The following is a 25,104-nucleotide window of genomic DNA, read 5'->3' on the forward strand; positions in this document are numbered from 1 at the left end:
AGCTCTAGGACAAAATTAGTGCTGCACTGAAATAGGCTACTTGCGCTGTTTTCACCTACTTCCAAAGACCCTAAAGCAAAGAAGTATAAAACAGCAGTAATTGCAGAAGTATCTACACAGCCTTAGAGTGTTTAAGGTCAAAATCTGACAAACCTTAATTCTACCTGCAGAGTTAACATACCACAGTATAAGTTAGTTCTCAGTATACTGCAAGGCATTGATACTTCGTTTACATTCTTTAGTGTGCAGTTCCTCAATCTTATTTTACTTTCACTTGCGTACCACCAAATTCATACATAACAACACACTGAGCTACCAGAAAAACCTCTTAGTCAGGCTAAGTTTGCAGTACTTCAAGATTTGGTATAAGCAAACTTGGATTTATTTTTTTAAAATATATATATATATCTAAAGTGATAATGGTATAAACAAACTAAACCTAACAAATCCCAAACCCTAGCTGTCCCAGCCCCTGCACAGATGAGAGCAACCCCTCAAACTGCATAGAACCTGCTGCAGCAAGACTTACCAGATGCCCTGGTACTAAACACAGCTCTCCAGTGGATCCTGGTACGGCTCTATACAGAGTTAAATCAGTAGTACTTTAATTTACAAAAAACAGGCTAGTTGGCATTCGTATGTGCATTTATTAATTACAAGTAGGTCTTTGACTTTATATAAAAAGGAAACTGTTTATCTTAAACATTTTGGTTTTTGTCAGATCAACATCTATACTATAGAAAATGAATAGTATCAGTCCACTTGTAATTATCAAAAGGGATGTGCAAATATTGTTACGCTTTAGTTGAAACCCAACATTAAAAGATACCTTAATATTCTGTATTATTCCAAGAAGGAATCCCGATGTACACTTTTCCATCCTTATTACAAGCTACCCTGTTTTCCAAGGCAAGTTCCTCATCCTTCCTCACATCTACAAGGATCTCCACACAGCTCCTTTACTCTCCAGAGCTCTCTCAGTTCCTGGGGAGAATACTGAGGGGAAGACAGCATACCACTCTCACATGCCTTCTCACACAACCAGAGACTATCCTGTTAGAGAGACAACAATTTCAGTAGTTCTTAGAAAGAATTCAGTGCTCAACAAACTTTACTTCCAATAATCAGGTCTTCGTTGTTTATAGCAATACATTTTGCACACAAAGGTCACCAACTAGAGGCATACTTCCCTTTCTGAGCTGCTAGAGCTATTCAAAGAACTTGCAGTTGGGGGATGGAGGGTGGTTTTGCGCTTTTTTGTTTTTTTTTGTTTTAAATACATTTTAAAAAGTGTTTTCTGGATTTTGATCCAACGGCTGTTTCAATTTTTGTAAAAAGAAAACATGATCCCCCTATTTTATTTTTGCTACTTAGAGCAACAGTCACGATCTCTTCCCATTAGATTTGAAAATTTCTGCAGACTTACTTGGTATCGCTTGGGTCCTATAGCTGCCATCCAGATGCCCATGCTCACATCTTCACCCTGAGACAACACGTGGAAAAAAAAAGATATTAGCACCAGGAGAGCATGAAGCACATACCTGCACTAAGAAGGCAACTACAAAAAGCTATGCTTGAGTAGCTTACAGGTGTCCAATTAATCCTCCCCACCTTTTCTGTGATAAAATTGTTTTCGCAGAGAAGACAGTACTAAAACAAGATTACCACACCAGAGATTCTCAGTCCAAAACAGCTGTGATTTGAGCTGGAACGGACACTAAGCATAGTGACCAAAAGCACTGCCAAAAGCTGAAGCATCAGCTGGGAGACCCCAACACTAACACTCGAGCTGTGTTCTTTCCCATTCATCCAGGGGGCATGCTGCTCCCCAAACCAGTTTAAGATAGAAGAACCGAATCAAAGCTGTAATACCTGGTAAGTCTTTAATCTTTCAGAGTTGCTTGCCAGCCACTGAACGATGTCTTTGGAGATGACATAGCCGGACCCACAAGCAAAGGCTGGATACGCAGGACTTGGGTACTCCAGCTCTTGCCACTTGCCAGTTCGATCAACTGCCCAATTTAGTCTGAAACTGAAGAGCACGTTAGACCTGTGAGATGTTTGTACAAAGCCCTCTGAGAAACCTATAAACACAGCTACCCACTGAAGTAACAATAATAGCAAGCAGTACTAAGGGGAAGAAGTAGAAGGAGTTCAGATAGCCTCATTTCTCTAGAGCACATACCTAATTCAGCACAACACCTGTAAGTTAAATTATTGTCTGATTTTGATCTTGAGGAGGTTCTCAGAACAGAAACAAACACAACACTGACAGTCGGGTCTTTAACAAGTCTGCACCACTGCTATGTTTTGGTCCAGGAAAGCGTGAACATCACTGTGTAGGTTCTCTGACAACCACATCTGTGCCCAATCCCCTTTGGTTACAGCACCACACGAAGGCAGTGCCTCCAGCAGGCATGCCGTTGTGACACAGCCCATCTTCCTGAGAAAACTTGGGGCTGCTTAAAAAACAGGAAGCAAGACAAAGTACTGGATTTTTATACAGTACCAAAAATAGCCATGCTAGACCAAATTTCTACCAAGAAAACTTAGTCATGATTACAGCAGATGAGACCATCTTATCTTTTGGAAAGGGATGCCAGATCTGGCTTTATTTTCTCACTGCTGATTTGCTTTTGAAGCTTTTGGGGAGCCACCACCTTCTCTAGCTATTTTCCAAATGAAACTTAACCAAGCAGATGTTCAACAAAGGCTGCCATCACTGAACTACAAACACCGTCCTGGCAGTTTACTTCCCTAGGGAACGCTTTATTTACTACTAGATGCACGCAGAAAGCCAGAAGGGCAGCCTGCACAGTCCCAGTCCCAGCCCGCGTGGCAGAAGTTTGGCACGCTGTCAGCACGCAGCCCTGCTGCCCCGTTAGGCTGCTGTGTCTGCCTGTGCTGTTCAGGAACAGGCTGGGATCACGCTCCTCTCACCTTACAATCTAACTGGCCTATCTGTGTCGATGCAGCAGGTTCTCCCTGCTTTTTGCAAACGGGTTCAAGCATTGCTGAATTTAGTCGTGAGCATAAGAGGCTAAAACCTTTAGTGAGCTACGAAGAACTGTCACCTCAGAACCAGCCCCTAACAGCGAGGAGTTAGAGCGGAGTGGCAGACCTGCTATCAGACTTTACATCACAGCTGAAGCTGACGCGTTAAAGCACCCAGCAGGTAAGCCACAGCCAATGCCCGGATCCACTTCAGACTCTGTATCCTCCGCTCTAGCGAGTCACAGCAGGAGGGGTGTAGCCCCCTACAAACCGAGGGGTACCTGCCTTGCCAATCACTTCATATTCCTGAGTGATTTCAGCTTTGTTCATTATATCTCACACTTGTCTTACCAGAAGACTACAACCATTAGAGAATTTATGCTGAAGACATTACCTGTACAGAAAAGGTTTTGTCCAACTCTTTCCCTCACAGCATGACTTGTCTCTTCCTTTTAAGTGACCTAATAAAATGACTTCATACTTTAACACGCTTTCTACAGCAAGACTCAGCAACATTCATTTTTCAGTCTGCAGAAGAAAGCATTGTAAATCCTCCTAAATTCATATAATGGCTATTTGAAGGCAAGCCTAGACGTCTGGTACTAGAATATGAAGCATACACTCAACAGTGTATGCTTCATATCATATGCTTCGTATCAACGGTGTAAGATACACTCAACAGTGTATCTTACACCGCAGAGAAAGTGAGGACTATTATTACAAATGAAACAGATCTTCATGGAAATCTTCAGATACCTGGAATATTTCGGTCTAACTAAGGTCAAGAAAAAGCACCATTCTGAACTCCCGTTGCTTTTTACAACATGGTGGATGAGCCAACTTCAGTGAATCGCCTTTTCGTTTACAGCATTCACATCGGACTCAGTCCCTTCAGAAACAGCTTGGTATTTTCTACCGGTATCATAAAATCTGGTCATTTGCAGACATGACAGGCAGAATTATCTGTGAATGACTAGTCTTTTGACTGCAGCTTTAAAAGAACAGAAGAGCAGTAACTAAGAAAAGCATCTTCTCTCTAAGATGACACGCAGTTCTGGAGTAGGATCCCTAGATTATTTGCTTTTCTAACCATGCAGTCCTGAAACACTAAATTAGCTAAAAAAGCTTTTTAAATGGTGACTTAACAATAGTGAATAAAACCACCATGCAATATGAAGTGTCAGACAAAAAAGGACCATTAACTGATAGCACACTTAAGTACTGCTGCATCCAAAGTGCCCCAGCTCCCAGCTTCATTGAGATCTCATTGTTTCTACAAAATGCCAGAGTAAGCCGGCAATTTCAGAATTCATGAGAACTCTGATCAGTCTCTCTAAGAATGATAGAATTTATAAAGTATTAACAGATTAAAGAAACACTGGGCAACAAATGAGACACTTGTCTAAACTAGAGAGAGCTTAATAAGGAAGTCTAGGTGAAGAATACAAAGTTTAATTTCTCAGAGGAGCAGAAGGAAGGGAGACTGCCAATAAAGCCGTGTCAAGAGCCAGATACATTAACTGCTTTATCATCTGCTCAGGAAGTCAAGGTCTCCACACACCAGAAACAGCTCCCTGAAAAGCCTAACTGCATTTAATTTGCACTTTGACCGATGTTCAAATCTGAAGATACAAGATGTCACAGAGCTGAAAGGTAGGAGAGCATGGGGGATTCCCTAAAGCCACTCAGAAGGCTCCTGTACACTCAGCCGACACCCAGAAAGCTGAACAGCCATCCAGAAACCTCTGGCCAAGAAACAGGCCCACGGCAGGCAGCAATGCAAAGGGATGCACAGGTGGGAGACCAAGGAGAAGGACAATCTCTTCGGTACCAGAACTTCGGGTCTTACAGCCAAAAACACACTCCAGAAGAAACTTCCCTACAGCAGCTGGAACAGCTGCCCAGGCAGCTTACCTCTAGCTCAATTTTTCCTTTTGCAAGTTGGTTTCCACCGAGTGGATTCAAGTTCTCGACCTCCTACCTTGCTAGAATGAACCCAACTTCAATATTCAATATTAGTTTTACCTTGTGGTAAAGGTAGTCTCAAGAAAATCTAACAGGCAATTTGCCCTTTGGTTGTACACAGGCTAGAGACCACATGCCCACCACTCAGATCACTGAGACCACCATGACAGCCAGCTATACCCCCCACATTTACACTTCACTCAGTCACCTTACAAGTCATCAACAGTCAGTACCAGATGTGTGAAGCGAGACACCTTGAGCAGCAAAGGACAGCTCTTTAGTAAGCTGATAGCAACAGAAAGACATGTTGTGCCTTTGTACTACATTGGGTGCAGCGTAGCAACGCGTTCCATGGATGGAAGGGGAAAGATGGGCTATGTTGATCCTCTGAGTTATTTGCAGACTAGTGAACTTCACTCAGGAATTCATTAATCAGACCCACCAGTTCAGACAGCAGGAGAAGAGACAGCAATGCCTGACATTCAGACTTCAAAATAATGTGCAGGCTATAAAGTCAGTTTTGTTTCTTCTGTTCACCCCATTTCCCCAGGCATCCAGCCACGTCACAGTGGCTTCAGAGAAAGTAATGTTGACAGTTTTAGCATTTACTCACATTTTAACTTTCTTGTACTACTGTAATACTTTTATTTACTTAAGTACCACGACAAAGACATATACATACAACAGATTTTAAAAACTAGGTAAGGTACACAGCAAGTTCAATCTATTGTAGAGGAACATTCTGGAACATCAATGTAAACTATTGATTTCTATATTCTAAGCTTCAAAGTGCTACATGTACAAAAGTCCTGCTTTTGATAACTAACTTACAAGTGCGGAAGAGGGGAACCCACATAAAAAAAAGTCTTACAGCAGTAAACCGTTCACTAAAGACAGTTTCTCTTAAAAACAAAAAGAAAATATATAACTCACTTTCCCCACCAAATGTTTGGCTTGTCCAATTTCTTCTGCATTATCCTATTAAAAACAGCCTCCAAATCAATGTAACAGTCGTCATCCGTCTTCAGCAACAAATCAAAACTCGTTGTTTCAACTGTCCTGTAGCCAAAAAGAAAAGCGATGAGATGCTGAGCTGTATATAGCCCACGGACTACAATTTTGTAACAAAACACTCCACAAAGGTTTTTAGCGAAGCAGAGCGGGAAGGAAGAGGTAAGGAAAGATATTCCCTCCCTCAACTTTTAAATGGTTTCCCTGTTGACTAAGGTATAGATGCAGCTGCATCCTATTTTGATAGCATGGATTTACATATACATCCTTATAGCATGGATTTGTGTAAAAGCTGAAGATACTTGCAGTTTTGTTCTCCAGGACAGATGGTGGATTTACTAATTAATCTGTCTTAAACAGTATTGACCTCAGAAGGATGTGAATGCCTGGTGATGACGGCAGCACAGCTGTTAAAAGCCAATGGCTACATGTTAGGAGTCTATTCTTCAGGAAGAGACAGTCAGTTCAAGGGCAGTACAGCTGTAGGGGCTTGTACGGAACATCTGTGGAAAGAAACTTGGTACATAGGCTTCCTCAGGAAAGCTCACTTCTAATATGTAAAAAAGAAAAATTTATCTGTCTGAAATACTTTAATATCTGTCACTTGTAAAATAATCAAAGAAGCTCAAGATTCTAGGAATTATTCCTTGGTTTATTCAAACATTGTTTTAAAGGGTAATTTCACTTAGCCAGAAAGGCATTTTCCTTAAACTTTTTATTACTAAATCCTGAAGATTTTGCTAACCTGTAAGAAATGATCACTGAGATCTAAGTCTTGACATTTAAACTGCCTTTTTAGAATTTAAAGCATGTTTCAGTTTTCAATTACATTCTTACCCATGAAATTTGTTAACTAAATGTGTAATCTTGCAAGCAACTAAAACTGTCAGCTATATTTTTTACTCTGTACCAATTAATTGAAGTGATTGTCTCAGAATAATGAGAACACTTGCAAATTAGAGGTAATAACTTACTAGATTTACTGCAGATAATGTAATGCAGTATGGAAATTTTTTTCTCTCACCCTTCCTTCCCCCCTTTACACAAAAGCTCCCTCTACCCTTCCCCTCTATCCAGCAGTGCTGAGGCCACAGCTGAAGGACTGCCTCCAGTTCTGGGCTCCTCAGTACAAAAAGAGACAAGGGTATACTGGATGGAGACAGTCTGGTGCAGGGCCACTAAGATGACTTGGGGCTGGAGCACCTCTCCTATGAGGAAAGACAGAGCTGGGACTGTTCAGCCTGGAGAAGCGGAGGCTCAAGGAGGATCACATCAACATCTACAAATACCTGAAGGTAAGGTGTAAAATCGACTGAGCCTGGCTACTTTCAGTGGTTCCCAGTGAAGCAACAAGAGGCAATGGCCACAAACCAAAACACAAAGTTTACAAGCTGGCCAAAAGCCATCCTTTCAAAGACTAAAGCTGCTAGTTTTCAGTTAGAAACAAAAGAAATTCAAGGACACGTGACAATTTTGACACCTGGAATCTGAGAGCAGAAGTCTGTTTTGCCAGGTCACACTTATTTGAGACATCAAGGGTGAGCATCCAAGAAATACAGATCTCATTATTTTATTCATTAGATACACTATGTGCCCCAAAATTGAGAGAGAGAACCACAACTTAATGAAAGAAATCACATCACATATGCATTTTGTGGAAGCTGTTGGATAATGTAACATGCTGGATTATCTTACACTACAAACGACAACAATCACAAGAGAAAATGCTGTCTTTTCAACTTACCATCGATAGAAGTTCAGTAGTTTGGCTGGAACATTTCTGTAAGTGTCAATAACATCTACAAAAACAATATCATCGTAGGTACTGCTTTCTTCCTTCAGTAAAGTATCTTCTCTTTCAAGACTTTTTAAGTGACTTGTAAACCTTTCTGGGCGAGTATGGAGGCTTTTTAAAAGAGCATCACCTTCTGAAAGAAACAGCACCCGTCATTAAACAAAGATGCGTATCTACGTAAGAGTTTACACATTTCTCTTGGATCATACACAATATACTGAAAAAGCAAATCTGAAAAGGTGTGTTCAATGAAATTATGAAAATCCTACAACTAATTCACGAATTTATATGAGGTCAAAAGTTGCAGAATAACAAAAAGTAAGTTTGCATAAAGTCTGATACAGATTATATAGTCTTTAAAGTAAAAAAAAAAAAAAAAAAAAAAAACTTTTCAGTAACAGAACGATTCAACTTTATAAAATTGTTTAGTATAAAGAGCTGTCCACTCTTACCAGCAGATTAGAAAAGCTATCGTTATATAAAACCCAAAACAAACAAAAATATCCTGTTCTAAATATAACCAAACTGGCATTGCTTTGATATAGGCAGTCCCTGCTGAACTTCATCACATAACTGACTATGGGTAAAAGCTAAAAAGATCTTGAAAGAATAGCAAACTTCTTGGTAAGATGATAGTTTGCAGTACTGAAGAACTTTTCACAGACAGGATGGATGGGCCTTAGCACCCCTCAGTTTATGTTCCCATACAAATGACAAGATGACAGGACTGCTCAATTTTATCTGCTACACCTAGCTACAAAAACAGGAATAACACTCTCAAACTCATTGCTTGTGTTAGCTACGGCAGAGAGATAAGAATACACGACAGGGCTACGTGTCCAAAACCCTATACCTTGGAAAGGGCTCCTACAGGGTCTCTGAATGTTCCACTGAAATAGGTATAAAACAGCAGCAAAAGTGGTGAAAAAGCAAGCTATTTTAGGTAATGGCTGTTTGTCAGTTGTTAATAATAAATATTATAACACAAATTCTGGAAGTAGCAGGACTGGAACAAATATGAATGTTACCCAGGAAAAATGTTCTGAGGGCCACATTTCACAGCATTTTTAAACTTGGGTTTGGGTAACAGAAAACAAGGGCAGAGAAGACATTGTAGTTGAAAATGTTATTCCTGTTAATAAATAAACCAATGGGATTAAAGTCAATTGGAGTGGCTGACAAAGGGTAAGCAAAGAAACCATATCAGGACACTGACACTGGACATTAAAAAAAAAAAAGATTATTTTTAGCAGAAACAATTAAGCTGATGGAGTTCATAGAGAACATGAATTTTACGCTCAAAAAAGTATTTTAAAGTTCCTTTTTTATCATAATGTCAAATGTGATACTGTTTTGCAGACTTACCTTGAATAGTGTAGATAAAACCACCTGCTATACCCTCCACACCTTCTGTGAGTTCATGTGGCAATGACCCTTCCCCTGCCTGTTAAAGACAGATTAATGGAAAGAAACAAATTAGTTCATGTCTCATTAGTGACCCATTTTCCTCTAATTTTAAGGTGTGAAGTTTTCTGGAAACTGAGAATAAATTAAGTTGAAAGCAATTCTGAACACCTGAGACTACATCGTCTGTTTTTCCCCATATAAATTCCAACGTGCATAATGAAAGACTAAGATTTTTAACTGTAACGTTTTGGGTCATTTTTGAAAGTTTCACTTAAAACTAGTGGCTCCATGAACACAAAGCCACAGCAACACTCCATACCTCAATTACACTTATTTCATCACCTACTAAAACTTTAAGAAAAAGTAGTTTTGGAGATGAGAGTAAAATTTAAAGTTTTTCTGGCTAAACTACAACAGCACAGCGTGTTTAAGCATGCAAACTTTTGACAGAAAAAAAAACACAGTCCTTTTCCCAGGCAGAGCAAAACTGTGCTATGAGACGAAAGGAGAAGCCCAAATGAATTCATGTTTCATGGAGAAACACAGGAAAGCAAAGTGCTAAATACGTGAGACTTCTGGGAAAAATGGTGGAAGGGAAGGTGAGCTGACTCACCGTAATGATCCTGAAAACACCCCCCCCATCATTCACCGTCACTTTGTGAAGGTTTCTTGAAACAAGACCCTGAAGATCCTGGCTTTCCCACACAATGGTACCTTCAAAACTCTGTTAAGAGAGCATAACATTGTTACAAAGATATTTAAAAGACTTCAAAGGATGAAAATCAAACAGTTGTTTTTTTAATTTTAAAATAATCAACTTCACAAAATGGATAGCTTCAACACGCAACATGAATGTTTTACTTACACTTCAAAGAAGTCAGATAAAAGAAATATACCTGTGAAACTCAGTAACACTATCGTGCTTTTAGGACTAATCATGAAATCTGCATCAAGAACATTAAACTTTTAACAGGAATCCACTGTAAAAGCCTTTGGCTTTTTAACATCATTAAGATGGCATTCAAATGTGAACTGACTTTTTTTTTTTTTAATCAAATACAGAATACTACATTACAAAAAGAATATGTTAAAATAGATTTGGAAATAAGTGCTGCTTTTTAGTTATCTGCCAAAACCAGAGATCAGAGACACGGTCCTGACATCAGCAAAACTCAAAGGAAAACAGTGCCACCTTTATCCTAGCAAAGCTGCCACAAGCTCCTGTAGGAGAGTCACAGAACTCTGGCCTCACATCTTGGCAGGTAGGGAAAGGAGGAGAAAAACAAGTAAATCTCTTTAAAACTTTCTATTTTTAACTCTCAATTTAAGTTATATTACTGCATTTTTTAATATATTTTTTCTTGCATTTAAAAGCATTTCATTTCAACTTGAAACTAGTCCCCCTAATAGTCCAACCTATTTTATGTAAGACTTTCCTGAAGACCCCTGAGAACATGCAAAAGGACAAATGGTATGTTGAACAGCTAAGAATAGTGGTAGTATTATTACATTTTTCTATTTTCTCAAAGCAATCTCACACTTATCAAGGGTGTATGGAGCAGCTGTGGGGCTATTACACTCCTGGCTGCTAAATGAGCGCATTCAGTTTTGTTTCTCCCAGTTTCATAGGAAAAACACTGGTAAATGGTGTGGACCTCAGAACAGAGAAATGACTTATCATAGAATTGTTAGGGTTGGAAAAGACCTCCAAGATCATCTGGTCCAACCATCCCCTAACCACCAACGTCACCCACTAAACCATGTCCCTAAGAACCACATCCAACCTTTCCCTGAACACCCCCAAGGACGGTGACCCCACCACCTCCCTGGGCAACACGTTCCAATGCCTGACCACTCTTTCTGAGAAGAAATGTCTCCTCATTTCCAACCTGAACCTCCCCTGGTTCAACTTGAGGCCATTCCCTCTACTCCTGTCACTAGTTATCTGCGAGAAGAGGCCGACCCCCAGCTCCCCACACCTTCCTTTCAGGTAGTTGTAGATAGAGAGCAATAAGGTCTCCCCTGAGCCTCCTCTTCCCCAGACCAAACAACCCCAGTTCCCTCAGCCGCTCCTCACAGGACTTGTGTCCCAGGCCCTTCACCAGCTTCGTAGCCCTTCTCTGGACATGCTCCAGGGCCTCAATGTCATTCTTGTAGTGAGGGTGCAAATTCTTGTTTCAAGTACTTGTAGTTATATCTCTCTGTTGCTGTTCAAAGTCTGTTTACTTGTACTAGCCTCTCAGTTTTTTCCCATTTCAGCTTCCTTGTACTTCAAAAAACTTCTCCAGAAGCTCTTCAGTTACTAACCATGATGTCCAGCTTACAGTACAGCTTGACTCGTTGCTTTTCTCCAAAAGTATGCCTTAACACATCTGCAACAGTCTCGGTATTTAATTAGAGCTGCATATTTCAGAAGGTTCTCATCTATTATTTATAATGCCAGCTTTATAATAATGGAGTCAGTGTTTATTCAAGCCTGATTTGCATGTTCAGTATCTGCCCCTTGCTTCTTTAATTACATCATAGACTGACAGAATGGCTTGGCTTGGAAGGGACTTTAAAGTTCACCCAGTTCCAACCCCTTTGCCCGGATCAGGGACACCTCCCACTAGATCAGGTTGCCCAGGGCCCCATCCAACCTGGCCTCGAACCTGGCCAGGGATGGGGCATCCACAGCTTCTCTGGGCAGCCTGTTCCAGTGCCTCACCACCCTCTGAGTGAAGAATTTCCACCTAACACCTAATCTAAATCTCCTCTCTTTCAGTTTAAAACCATCCCCCCTTGTCCTATCACTATCTGCCCAAGCTCTTCATCTCTTTTTATAAGCCCCATTTAAGTACTGAAAAGCTGCCATGAGGTCTCCCCAGAGCCTTCTGTTCTTCAGGCTCAACACCCCCAAATCTCCAGGACTCTGTAGATTTGTTAGATCTGTGTGAGAATTGCTGAAGTTTTATCTTCCAAATGAGAAGTAAGAGGTCTGTGTGTACTGTACATTAACAAATGATGAAGAGGACCTCACCAAATGCCTGCTGTGTATTTGTGTTTCTGTAAGCAACAGCAGTAAATTATGGATTGAAAACTTTGTGCAATATCAAGCCCTAAGTCCAAGAGGTATTGAACTGTACTGAAGCAGGCTAGGAAGCAGTTGTTAACTTTAAATTATGTAATGGAATAAGCTGCATTTTCAAGAAGAAAACCCCAAACAGAAAGACGGGCTTATACATATTTCTTCAAAAATATCTCTATGAAGGGATAAAACATCAGATTTAGAATAAGATCTAAGGTAGGACTTCAAGGTACAGTAAAATGCAGTTCTGGCACTTGTTCCAGGAATACCAACAATTGGCTACAGTCACTGTATCAAAGTGTTGTGATTAACAAGATAGAAAGCTGCACAGTGGTCAAGTAAGATGACATACTAGCAATTTGCCAGAGCGCGGGTTCAGGAAGAAGTCATTTGTCACGATCAGCATTGCTATTGCAAATGGACCACCGAGACATTTTTTAGTGTCAGGACCCCTAAACACCCTGCGCACTGAAGCCCATACATACAATTTCTTTATCTGTAGTGGCTTTCATCTACCATTCTTTTTTTTTTCTTGCAGTAGAGACTGAGATTTAATCCCACTTATGTGGTTTCTATACAGACACAACCTTTGTTAAGCTGTTTTAACTAAGGCTGTAAGTCCTTTCACTTTTCAGCAACCAGACACATTAAAGTTCCTACCACTGAGTATTACTGACGTTCACTTCAAACATGTACCAGGAGTCTTAAACAGTTATTACCCGTGAACCCTGAACGCAAGGTGTTCTAAAGCTGCAAACTATCATTACTTTCCAGGTTGAGAGACTTGTAAGCAAATTTTCTAATTACTTTAGCCTTCAGCTGTTCTTACTCTAAGCTGTTTAATGGAAGCCGAGGCCTAAAAATGCTGAAAGCAAAGCACTAGTGGCACACCTGAGACTACATCATCTGTTTTTCCCCATTTAAATTCCAACCTTGTTGCTGCCAGAATGCAGCAGCAATTACAGTGAATACCGAACAGGTGTACTGACATAATGCAGCCCTGCCAAACTCCCTTCCTAATGTTAAACAGTGCTGTCCTTTTTGTTTCTCCAACTATGCCCCATTAGTAGCACTGAACACATATGGAACAGAGTCCCATTTTCACGCAAGTGGCCTGTGATTTTTTGTCAACAGAAGTGCATCGCTAAGACTTGGCTGCAAGAGCCCCACGTACGAGGTTTAGTTATCTGCCAGTAGTTCTGCTCTTCTGCGCTTTCAGTCCTTGCAAAGCTGAATGATCAATTCTGTCTTTGGCAATCTGGCCTGCCAGATGCTTATTCGAACGCTGTGTTTCCCTCCCTTTCCCCCCAATGAGGAGAAAGAGCAGCACGTCAGCTGGAAGATGAATGAAGTTCTTCAGCAGTCTGTACAAGCCATTACTTCGTGAAGGTGCAAGGACAGAGAATGGATATTGTCTCAGAAACCATCTTTTGACAATTAAACTGTTCACTAAATTTACTGCTCTCAAACAAGTAGGCAGGAACGTGTGGGCGTTCTATCTCTTCTGAATCATCTTGTATGCTTCAGCATCTTAAGTATCAGAGAAGACTACATGCTGTGCATAAACCCTATTAATCTACATTAGAAACATCATGTTATCCTGTAAGCATTCAGCGGATGACATATATCAGATTAAGGTTGCCCACACAAAGAAATATATGAATACTAATATCCCCTTTCTAAATGAAATACTTCCCATCTGCCTTTCATGAAAAATGCCATCAGTTATAGCTAAATTACAACTGCCTAGAATTTTAGTAACTCGGAACAAAGCCTTACAGGAAAAGACTTACATGTTATATTAGCAAGTTACTGGAGGAGCAAAATGTTTAAAAATTGTTTAAGATGACAAACCAATTAATCAGCTGCAGAGTTTCCTTAAGAAGAACAGGTTTCCAAATGCAGTCATTTGTATAGAGCCAGAGGAATTAAGTGGGGAGTAAACTGGCCTCAAATGTCTTCCCCTCCCCTTCAGTCTTCTCTCTCACTCCGTTCTTTCATAGAAGATTTAATATCTTCCACAATAAAACAACCCAGACCAAAGACAACTTACAGAAATAGCAGCAAAGGCCCAGTAGTTTGAATAATATTTAAATGAAGAGAAACAGCCTAAAATGGAAGCTTATTTAAAGAGGTATTGGGAGTCCATCAGGAAAAACTCCTTGTACCTGAGAGCATCTACTGAACTGGAATTCTCATTCTGAGTCAACTTGTATTCATTAAACCTTCACTGTAACAATATCAGGATTTTTTTCCTACTTATATTCTGTTTCTTCCTGTTTAATAATTTTCCTTCCTAAGCTGCCTCAACTATAGCTCTATACCAAAACCCAGCCCTAGGACTCCACCTCCTAAATGCAAAAAGGATCAACCAACCGAAAAAAACAAAACTTTATAGTCTGCCTTGATAGCTTAGCTAAGGGTTTCTAGGAAGGTTTCTCAGGACAATTGAAAATGCTAAAGCTGTCATTACTGCCCAGAAAGCAGTATTTCCCCAACGTTCTGAGCAGCTGTTGACAAGTTTTGAAACCCCAAATATCAGCCTCTGTGACACATACTCCATCTGCTATTTCACATGTAGATCCTACCAAAGACCTCCTTGAAGCCTTCTTGCACGGCTCAATGAACAAACAATATCCCTACCGCTGCTGTCAGACATGGAACAACCAAAATTTCAGAAGCCCTAAGTATCTCAACTATGTGCATCTCAGCTATGACTATTCAACTCATACTGTCATTGCAATCATAACACACAATACGTTGCTGTTGTGTCCAAGGCATCAGAACCAGAAACCTCTTTTCCACCTGTTCTGTAGAAATCTGTGCCAGCCTATCCTCTGTATCTCTTGTACTAATGTCAGAAAAAGCAGGAGGCAGAAAGAATTGTCCCATTCTCTGGTAAACTTTCCCACACAACCTAAGCAGGTACAATTTTCACTCAGAAAGCAAAAAAAGTTTCCACAATACTGAAATTGCTACTAATTGCCAAGTTGTGGGTTTGGTTTTTTGTTTGTTTTGGTTTTTTAAATCACTTTGTATTTTCATTTTTCTTTGTAACTACTGGTGATGATGAGATGATAAAAAAAAAATCTGGACTTCAGCATATCCCCCCAGATACCACTCTAGAGGTTTTGTTTCGCCTTTTTTCACTGCCTCAAGCAAAGGCCAGTTTTATCTGTCAGTCTCTCTGACAGATTTGAAAGATCTGCAAGCACTTCTGATACTGCACATACCTCTGGCAAAATGAACTGCTCTACTGGCTTGTACCACAACCTGTTCACTTGCACTCCACAGCTTGGCGGGCTAAAGCGGGCACTGAAGAGAGCTTCCTGTGAATAACAACAACAAAAACACATCGCAAGGACTGTGAGATTATACAAACCTTGATAATCTCAGTTACAATGGAAACAGACTTATTGACTGTACAAAACTTATACAATTTTCTTCTCAAGACAGTCTCACAGAGTGCACAGAATTCAAGTGTTGGGCTGAGATGGCGGAAGCAAGCAACAATGGAACAGGAGTGCAAGCTCAGCTACAACCCAGCCAACACAGCACGTCATCTGGAAGACTCAGCATCCTAGATAACAGATTTTTTTTTTAATCTTCTGTTTATATAGCTGACTACTATTAAATGCAACAGAGGATGCTGACCCCTAAAACTTAATTGTGACTACATTAAATAGGCCACCAAACAGCTCTTAGATGGTAACATGCGAAATAAAGATGCTGCATTGCCTGATTCCCAATCTGCAGAAAACAGTCTCCAAGCTTTCCTAAGATCATAATTTTTCACCTTCACTGTAAGCAAAAAGCTAATGCAGATCAAGTTATTAGGTTGTCAACATTTACTATTCTACCATTTTGCAAACAAAAACCTGATTATAGTATACTTTTTTTTTGGAATTGTAAAACTAACTCTTTGGATGTCCATCATAAAAGCCATACTTCAGTATATTTTCTGTACTTAATTATTAACTTAAATTTAAAATTCTTTCTGTATTATTGTCAGAAGTCTTTACATTTGCCTATCAAGTTATTAGAAGAGATAAATACAATATACTAAATGCAATGAACACCACAGGATCACAGAATGGCTGAGGTGGGAAGGGACCTCTAGAGCCCACCTGGTCCAAGATCACTGCTCAAGCAGGGCCATCCAGAGCAGGCTGCCCAGGATCATGCCCAGGGGGCTTTTGAATTTTTCCAAGGAGGGAGACTCCACAACCCCTCTGGGCAACCTATCCCAATGCTCCATCACCTGCACAGTAAAGAAGTGCTTCCTAATGACGCTCAATCATTTTTTTTCCCTCCATGTTTTCATTCCACAAACACTAATCTAGCCTATTACACCCATAACTGAGATTGGGACTGGGAGGAATTATCACTGAAGTTTGATTACTACCTGTAAAAAAACAACAATTTCTAAAAAAGTCAAAATGTCTCGCCAGAGGACAGACAAGAAGAAAATTACAGCTATACTGCATCTCTTTGTCTCAAAGGCAATGTGTCTTTCTGTGAATGCATTTTAAATATATTTAATAGTTTATTTTTTATTCCTTAATACCTATCAATATTTCAGAATCTCATATGTAATCAAAATTGTATCTTTGAATTAGATATTAGTGTTCTTTCAGAAAGCATTTCAATTAATTCATAGTACTTTGTGAATTTATTTTTTTCTACCCATCTGGGATATATATAGCTGTGAAATAAGAATTTATGATGCAGCAGAAGAAAAATATAATTCATATGCTTGCCAGTTAAGTACTTCTCTTCTAAATCATCAACACAGCATGTTGCTTTCTGTAAGAACTTAATCCACAATAAAGAGACAATATGCCTTAATTCACTCGCAAAAGATAACTACAATACTCCACCTCGTGTTCCGCCTGGTACAGTTTGACGGTGATGTTCCTCTGGAATCCCACCCCATCAGCCTCATAAAATACCCCAAGACTGGTAATGACAATGGGGTAAAGTACACGAAAGTTCACACTGACAATTCTGTCCTCAGATAGCACAGAAGGTACGTCCTCAGGGAGACTGAACGCTTCAATTTCCTGATTCAAAGCTGTATGAAAAAAGAAAAGACAGAGATAATGTGAGGATATTTCCATAGTCCTGGAACTGGATAAACAGAAATCACACTAAATACACACAACGCATGCTGATTAATTAGCATGGCTGGCAAGTGCACAAGGATAACCAAATACTGGAGAAGAAGAAAAGACGACTGCAGACTGCAGTAAGGAGAAACTCAAAGCAATGCAGCAGTTTGCAGGTTACCAGCAATTGCAAGGCAATGCCTACATATCCACAGAGAGAAGACTAGAAACACAGTAAATCCACAGAGGGAAGACAAAAATTCTATTTGATTGCATGAATTTCTGTATATTAATATATTAAAATAACTACATATCAAAATGGCATACACCTCCACCTTATCTGGCTGCCTGTTTTTTGGCATTATCCCCTCCCCTAGGCCCTGAGGTACTGTTTATTCTCAGGAGGTTGGCTAAGCAGTGGCTGTTGCCATTCAAAGACAAAGTAGCGGATGTTTCATGTTATTGTAAATCATGGCTTAAGGGCTAGACAGTCCCTAGTTAACTCTTAATTAAAGAGCAAAAATAAATTGGGGAAAAAAAAGGTGACAGGAGTAAATTTATAGTTTTAGTTCAGGTGTTTTCGTAAGGCACCATTTCATTTTTCCCCATTGTACTTTACCTAATTGTTCCCTTTCTATGGCAAGATCTGGAAAATCTGTCAGCCAGACTTGATGAAAACTCAATTCACCAACACAAGAGTTTGCCTGACACTCAGGACCCCTTTCCCAGCCGTGCTACTCTGTTCATATATGTTACTGGACTGGGTCATTCCAGCTCTCCCCAACTTCCTTTTACACAGGAATAACAGTAAAAATACACGCTGCATGGGAGACCATTCCTTGACACAAGGAGAATGCAAATTCATTAGAATTCAACGGCCTCCCCTTCAGACCCTGAAAGGTCTCTCTCCTTTTCACGCCCATACTTGGCTCTTTCAGGAAGGTTACACAACTGTCATGACAGCAAGTTCTAGGTGAAGTTCATTTTCAAGACTAGCTCTCAGTTAAGCACACCAAATTACTCTCATAGAAGGTTACTAGTTGTAGTTCAGACCACAGGATTTTAAAAGTTAGCTTCTGTACCTGGGTTACTGATGTTCAGAAGTTTGCAGGAATAGGGGTCTTCTCTGTCCTCCACTGGCACAGCACAACCATGCGCACCTATTATAAACTTCACAAGGACACTAAAATAATTTGGTTTTATTAACACCAGTTCTCTTCCCTCCTCCCTCCACCTGCAGTAAACTTATTTCATCACAATGGCCTGTCTTTCACAGGATTAAGATTTTGAACTCCTTAAAATCAGCAGTGAGGGTCTCTATGCAGAGCAACCACACGCACCCCTGCATGGGGGCTCAATTCCAAACCCACATGAGCCTTTCACACCTTTTACATGAGGGCACAGGAATACCAGCAACGGGATTCAAGACAGACAATACAGTAACAAGAGAAAGTCCTGTCTTTCCCTGCCTCGTTCTGTTACTTAATTCAAATCTGGTTAAATATTCTGCATTCAAAAGGCAATAAATGAGGTAATACTAAAAAAGACACGATAGTACCAAGGGAGGGACAGGGACTCCAGAGTACTCGCTACAATGAAATGTCTCAGCTGTGGGTTGTAGTTGAACAACAGGTTGCTCCTTACAGCCCCCGTGCTGCAGTCAGGAGACACCTTATGCCTCCACCTTAGCATCCACCTTAGCCTAGTCTTTCAATTAGCAGCTAAATATCCTCCTCAAATTCCATACAGGCTATGAAAGATCATGTTTTTAGATGACTGAAGCAGCCGTGCTTCACTCCAAACTGCACATTGACACCAAATTTGTGAACAGTAAATGGCTTTCAGTGCAAGGCAGGTACCAAGAGGTGAGGCCTATCGAGATGACAACGTTTACGGGAACGAACTGCAGCAGAACTTCCTCAGCAGAAAGAGACCGACTGGTCTGCAGACTGCCAGGTCTACACAAGCAATGAGGAAGGGTTCTGCTGCTCACTCACACTGCAGCTATTTGGGATACCTGGTTCAGTGGGAAATAAGCTGAAACTCTACAGCTGAAGCTGTTGCAAAAGATTTTGTGGTTCTCTCACCAAATACGACCCTGCTTGCTTCAAGTATCCTGAATTACTAAGTATTTTGAAGCGTACACTGCAACACAAAATAGGGAGTCCTACACATCACTAATGAATAATGGCAATTCATTGCAAGAACGAATAGCAGCGAGCAGTTGAACAGTTAGAAGTTTCTGAATACAGTTGAACAATTAAAATTACTTCTATAAAAATATTTCCAGCCCAGGATAAGGAGTATTTTTATTTAGAACTAAGCAGATTTAAAAAAAAAAGATCAGAGCATAAAATGTTCACAAATGAAGCAAAAAAAAAAAAAAAGAAATACTTTCCAAAAAAAGGATTAAATCAAGATATTTGTGCATTATATTCTTTTCTCCTCAAAGTCCCCAAAATACAAAACACTAGAGATTACCGTTGGCTCAGCGCAGGATGTCGTTTCAAGTGCTTGAACCAAGTGTTCCTTATAACACTGCGCAGTTCATGATTGTGTCGGGCTGATAAAACACCTACAACAACATCATAATGTTTCAACTTCCACTGAGGAAAGAAGGCCAGTGGACCTAGAAGTATAAAGTGACAGCAGATTTATTACATGCACACATTACCACAAGTCTGAGTTGTAAGCAAGAATTAAAATACACATCAAAAGTAAGAGTGCCGGGTACCTGAAACACTGAAAAACAAGAGGTAGAATTACTATTGCATTCTTGGTTCAGAATCAGGAAAACATTTTCAACACATCAAAACCTTCCCGAGCAATCTGAGAAAACTCTACTGCAATGAACTAAGCGAGTCACTGCAGGTAAACAAAACCTAGAAAGCGTCACACACAAAGCAGGCAAGAACATAAGCCTTGGTTTTCACTGACACCATTCTTTAAGCACTTGCCTGCCTGTTGTCTGAGCAAAGTGCCCCCTGAGAACGTGCTCTTGCTCTTTTTCCTACAAGCCATTGGAAACCTTATAGGCAAGACACAAGGTCCTGCTGTCCGCTCTGCAAAAAAGAAATTCCAGGCCTTCTGCTTGTTTGTTGATACCTCCTGCAGCACCATTTGTCCTAAAGTCTGGGGACTTGGCATTGCTGCTACCAGGCTCTCACTATTACAACTCACCATTATTCTACCTCTAAAAAAATATTTAAATAAAGCCCATCAGATTCAGAAATACACCGATTTTCCCTCCATTTCTTCTTAAAGCTGCTGGACCCCCCTGCTTCACCATTTCACTCTAGTATGTTAGGGTCAATCACTCCTAGCCTTCTGAAGCTGAACACCACTCTGCCTTCACACAGGGTATTACATCCCTACACAGAGGAATGCTCTGGCTTTAGTCATAGCTGGGTGTCACAGCCAATTCTTGTAATCCATGATTTAGCCTGTGCTGTTTTAATTTAGAGATCATGAAAGCTGGACTTGCTTTAAAGCAAGACTGTCACTAGATAGAAACCTGAGAAGCTGTGACTTGGAGCCTGTGAACAGCCTGGCGAGTAGCTGAAGTGAATCTGCATAGTTCAATTTGTCCGACACTCTGGAGTTAAGGGGAGGATTTATATTTAGCTCTAGCAAAACATTGCTTTCATCTCATCTCACTAAACTTATTTTTCATTAGGCTGCAGATAAAGAAAACAAATGTAAATGCGAAGGCCCTCTAAACTACCGCATACAGCATAGACGAGATTTTTTTTTCTAATCTAATTTTAAAGAGACCAAAAATATTTCCAAGTCTGTATTGTGTACTCCCACTAGAAAGTGAGTTATTATCCAGTTTCCACCTTCTGTGCCAGCTTCCGCTTTCTCCACTTGAAAGGGGGAAGACAGATGGGTCTCGTTACAGGGCCCCGCAGCTCCGTCAGGAGATCCACGCCGCAGCTCGTCCGGCCTCAGAGCCTGCCTCCAGCCTGCACTGCAGCCCCAAGAGGCCTCTCCTGCGCTGAATCCACATCAAGAGACCTCTGAGGAACATCTTTTAGCTCTAGGGCTTATTGAGAATGGCCTGCACCCAACTCCCTAGACCCAAGGCCAAGTAAAACAGTGCTCTGCCACCGATTCTCAGGAGGGAACAAGAGCAGGGCAAGCAGGGAGTGATGTTTCCAGAGGCAAACCTTTCCCAGTCTATTTCCCACTAAGTACTTAGTTCTAAGCATGTAGACACTGATTTTCAGGAAAAAAAGGTTTAAGTTCCATAATTATTTAAAGGAATCTGTACTGACATGTACAAGCTTATTGATAACTTAAGCTGCACATTAACCTATTAAGCAAAGTATACATCGGCTTATGCTCAAAAGGAATTAAAACCCAGGCAGTAAGCCACTATTTCCATTCTTCAGTACCAGTTTTCACTGAAGTCAATTGTTATCTCTCTTATAAAAAGAAGGGATTGAATTGGTGGCAAGGTTCGGGAATATGATTTGTTTGCTGATATTGCTCTATAAAACATCTGAAGAAACTTGTGAATCAAACACATCATTCAATCCGAACACAATTTAGCCTTCCAGTGTGCTGGTAAGTACCGACTACCCAGAGCCTCTGCATGTCTTCAGAGGCCACTACATATCGAAGATCTGCCGGGACTCCACAGCAGAGGTATATGATACAGCCACACATTTGTAAGACTACAACATTATAACAAATTCTCCTATAGTCTCATAGCTCTTTCTCACACACCCCATTTCTTTCTAGGCTCTCCTTCCATCCTTTGATTATTCTTTAAACTGCCTCTGCAGCCTTAACTGCAAGCCCTCCGATATAAACCTCAGGAGGACTAACATGTTTGTAGACTGCATATTAGGCATGGTTTACACAGATTCGTTCTTTAAAATATCACTTATAATTCAAAGCAGAGCAATTTCATTAAACTAAAATTTAAGAAAAACAAAACTATGAGCAGTGGTCTGTAGGTTGACTAGACTCTGAATACCATAAGTTGGCTTAAATCAATTTTTTAAAAAAAAAAGCTACTTGAATAAAAAAATTGTACTTTCACTCCATTTATATTTTAAAATGAGTGAAGCTTTTTCTGAGGAACCATTCATGTGGAAACAGCATTAATGTAACAGATGCTTCAGAATTAATATCCTAGTGCTATTAGAACAGACAGCTTTCTCTTGTTTTAGGCCATCTTCAGCCTTAGTAAGGTAGCATTACAGCAGTCTACACTCAGAAGATTGTCTTTTCTGTCCCACGGGTTATGCCATTTTACTTTTAATACCTCTGAAAACGGAAAAAAGAAAAACAAGAAAGAAAGCAAGACAGATTACTTTTGCAAAAATCTGATGAATAAGCTCCCAACTTGTTAGCAGAGGTTTCTACTTCTGACTGAAAAGCAGTAATAACACTTGTTAAACTTTCAGGAAAACAGATTGAGATGTCTCTCTGAACTAGTACTATCAAAAAAGAGGGAGACAGTCAGAGACAGAGGAATAAAAAGAGGAGGCTATTATTCATTTATAAAGACAATTCAGATATGTGCATGTACATGATCTATGTAGCAGAAGTTTAGAGAACATGCTGACCTCCAAGTCAATAGTAACAAAGTATTTACATAAGCAATCAATACTTGCCACTGGGGACCAAGGTGAATTATCACATATTATATTCTCATGCATTCTTAGACCAACATTTTAAGTGTTAATAATAGGCTTAATATATATATACAAAATACATTGCTCTTAACCTTGCACTGATTGTGCAAAATTACAAGGGGTAATGACTTTAAACTAAAAGAGGGGAGATTTACATCAGATGTTAGTAGGAAATTCCTCATTCAGAGGGTGGTGAGGCACTGGCACAGGCTGCCCAGAGAAGCTGTGGGTGCCCCATCCCTGGAAGTGCTCAAGACCAGGTTTATGAGGCCCTGGGCAATCTGATCTAGTGGGTGGCATCCCTGCTCATGGCAGGGGGGCTGGAACTGGATGATCTTTGAGGTCCCTTCCAACCCAAGCCATTCTGTGATTCTATGATAATTAAGCCTTTAATATTTCCAGTTCCAAAAGCAAAGGAAAACCTGCAAATTTTGTGGTTTGTGAAGATGTGGGAAGCAGGTCACCAGAAGCCTAATCCCAGCTATGCTATTAGCTTTCTGCATGATCCAGTGTATGTCTCTTCCCCCGTGTGTTGTTCACACTTTCCATTTGCTTAACAGAGAAAGTACCTTACAGGGATGTGGCCATTAGCTTACTAACTGTGAAAAGCTATATAGGAAAAAACAAAACAACAACAAAAATTGGGTATCACATTCCTTGAGAAATCCTAAATGTGTCTTTAACTGAAGGGATGCAGAAGGAGGAGAAACATTTCCGATTAAAAGGCCATGCTACCATTAGTTGCCTTGCTTTTGAATTCTTATTGTCTTAAAGCTGCATCTCAGATGCATCAAGCAGCCCAAGACTTCTCTGTGGAGCGTATGTAGCCAAATGTGCAATGCCTACCCCACACTGGGTGCTGCATCCGGCACAAACAGCTTTCACTGTGCTGTTTTGCTTAAGCTGGTTACCCCACAGCAAAGACTACAAAAACAGGAATGGAGGCAGCCCCCTCTCAGCTGCTGAGATCCACTTATAAATGGATCTTGACAAATTAGAGAGCTGGGCAATCACCCACCACAAGACATTTAACAAGAGCAAGTGCTGGATTCTGCACCTGAGATGGGGCAACCCGGGCTATATGTACAGACTGGAGGAGAAGAGGCTGGAGAGCAGCCCCGCAGAAAGGGAGATGGGGGTTCTGGTGGACAGCAAGGCAGGGAGGTGGGTAGGGGAGGCCTCATGGCGGCCTGCAGCTCCCTCAGGAGGGGAGCGGAGGGGCAGGCGCTGAGCTCTGCTCTCTGGGGACAGCGACAGGACCCGAGGGAACGGCGTGGGGCTGGGACAGGGGAGGGTCAGGCTGGGTGTTAGGGAAAGGTTCTGCACCCAGAGGGTGGTCGGGCACTGGGACAGGCTCCCCAGGGCAGCGGTCACGGCACCAAGCCTGACAGAGTTCAAGGAGGCTGGACAATGCTCTCAGACATCTGACTTTTGGGTGGTCCTTTGGGGACCCAGGAGTTGGACTCAATGACCCTTCTGGGTCCCTTCCAGCTTGGGATATTCTCTGCTCCTATGATTTAATTCTGCACAGCAACCATAATGAGTATTTCTGTCAGCACCAGAACTGACAGAAGTCCCATCTGCCAGTCTTGTATCACATGGTTAATCAGCTCTTACTGAAGCTTTTCTTAGGCTGGGGTATTTGTAAGGACATGCTCCCATACAATTCTCTGATGTCTGACCATACATGTATTTCTATTAGTGCAGTTGTTCACCTCAGCATGGCCTACCATAAGCTTTCACAGGATTTTCAGTCAACAATTTTCACGAAACCAGGGGAAAATGCGTCTTTGGGACCTCCACCTGTCTGTCAAGCTTGACAAAGAACTACCAACTAATTAAAGTCAGGGAGAGACACAGGAAGGGGTAAATAAATGCATACAGAGAGCACAAAGCTGTGCCCTTGGAGGACAAGACTAAAGACACAGAAGTGTGTCTCCTGCGGAGTTGACCATGGTAAGAGATCCCTCCTGACAGGCAGTCCGCTGGCCCTAGCCAGATTTTAACCACCTCAACCACTGTCAAAGGCTCCAGAAGTTTTTCAAAATCCCAAACTATAAATATTAGCATGCATCTCTCCTTCCTGTGAGACTGACTCTCAAGTAAAAT

The 25,104-nt window shown here is 40.8% G+C and overlaps 1 protein-coding gene across 2 annotated transcripts in view; it reads right to left on the reverse strand.

The window, feature by feature from the left end:
- Nucleotides 1-75: 75 nt before the first annotated feature.
- Nucleotides 76-25,104, reverse strand: part of B3GALNT2 (beta-1,3-N-acetylgalactosaminyltransferase 2) — a 30,464-nt gene continuing 5,435 nt past the window's right edge. The window contains exons 2-12 of one of the 2 annotated variants that reach the window (XM_035556621.2): nucleotides 19,829-19,922; nucleotides 18,430-18,530; nucleotides 17,120-17,313; nucleotides 15,473-15,568; nucleotides 9,786-9,896; nucleotides 9,131-9,209; nucleotides 7,715-7,898; nucleotides 5,893-6,018; nucleotides 1,873-2,032; nucleotides 1,427-1,483; nucleotides 76-1,053 (exon numbers count right to left, since the gene is read on the reverse strand). In XM_035556621.2, the coding sequence (XP_035412514.1) occupies nucleotides 919-1,053; nucleotides 1,427-1,483; nucleotides 1,873-2,032; nucleotides 5,893-6,018; nucleotides 7,715-7,898; nucleotides 9,131-9,209; nucleotides 9,786-9,896; nucleotides 15,473-15,568; nucleotides 17,120-17,313; nucleotides 18,430-18,530; nucleotides 19,829-19,922 (1,337 nt within the window). In that variant the 3' untranslated portion in view covers nucleotides 76-918. Of the gene's footprint in view, nucleotides 1,054-1,426; nucleotides 1,484-1,872; nucleotides 2,033-5,892; nucleotides 6,019-7,714; nucleotides 7,899-9,130; nucleotides 9,210-9,785; nucleotides 9,897-15,472; nucleotides 15,569-17,119; nucleotides 17,314-18,429; nucleotides 18,531-19,828; nucleotides 19,977-25,104 lie in introns of both variants that reach the window. The other variant, XM_035556604.2, reaches the window with a different exon arrangement.

The sequence above is a fragment of the Cygnus atratus genome, chromosome 3, assembly GCF_013377495.2.
Source record: "Cygnus atratus isolate AKBS03 ecotype Queensland, Australia chromosome 3, CAtr_DNAZoo_HiC_assembly, whole genome shotgun sequence".
NCBI lineage: Eukaryota > Metazoa > Chordata > Aves > Anseriformes > Anatidae > Cygnus > Cygnus atratus.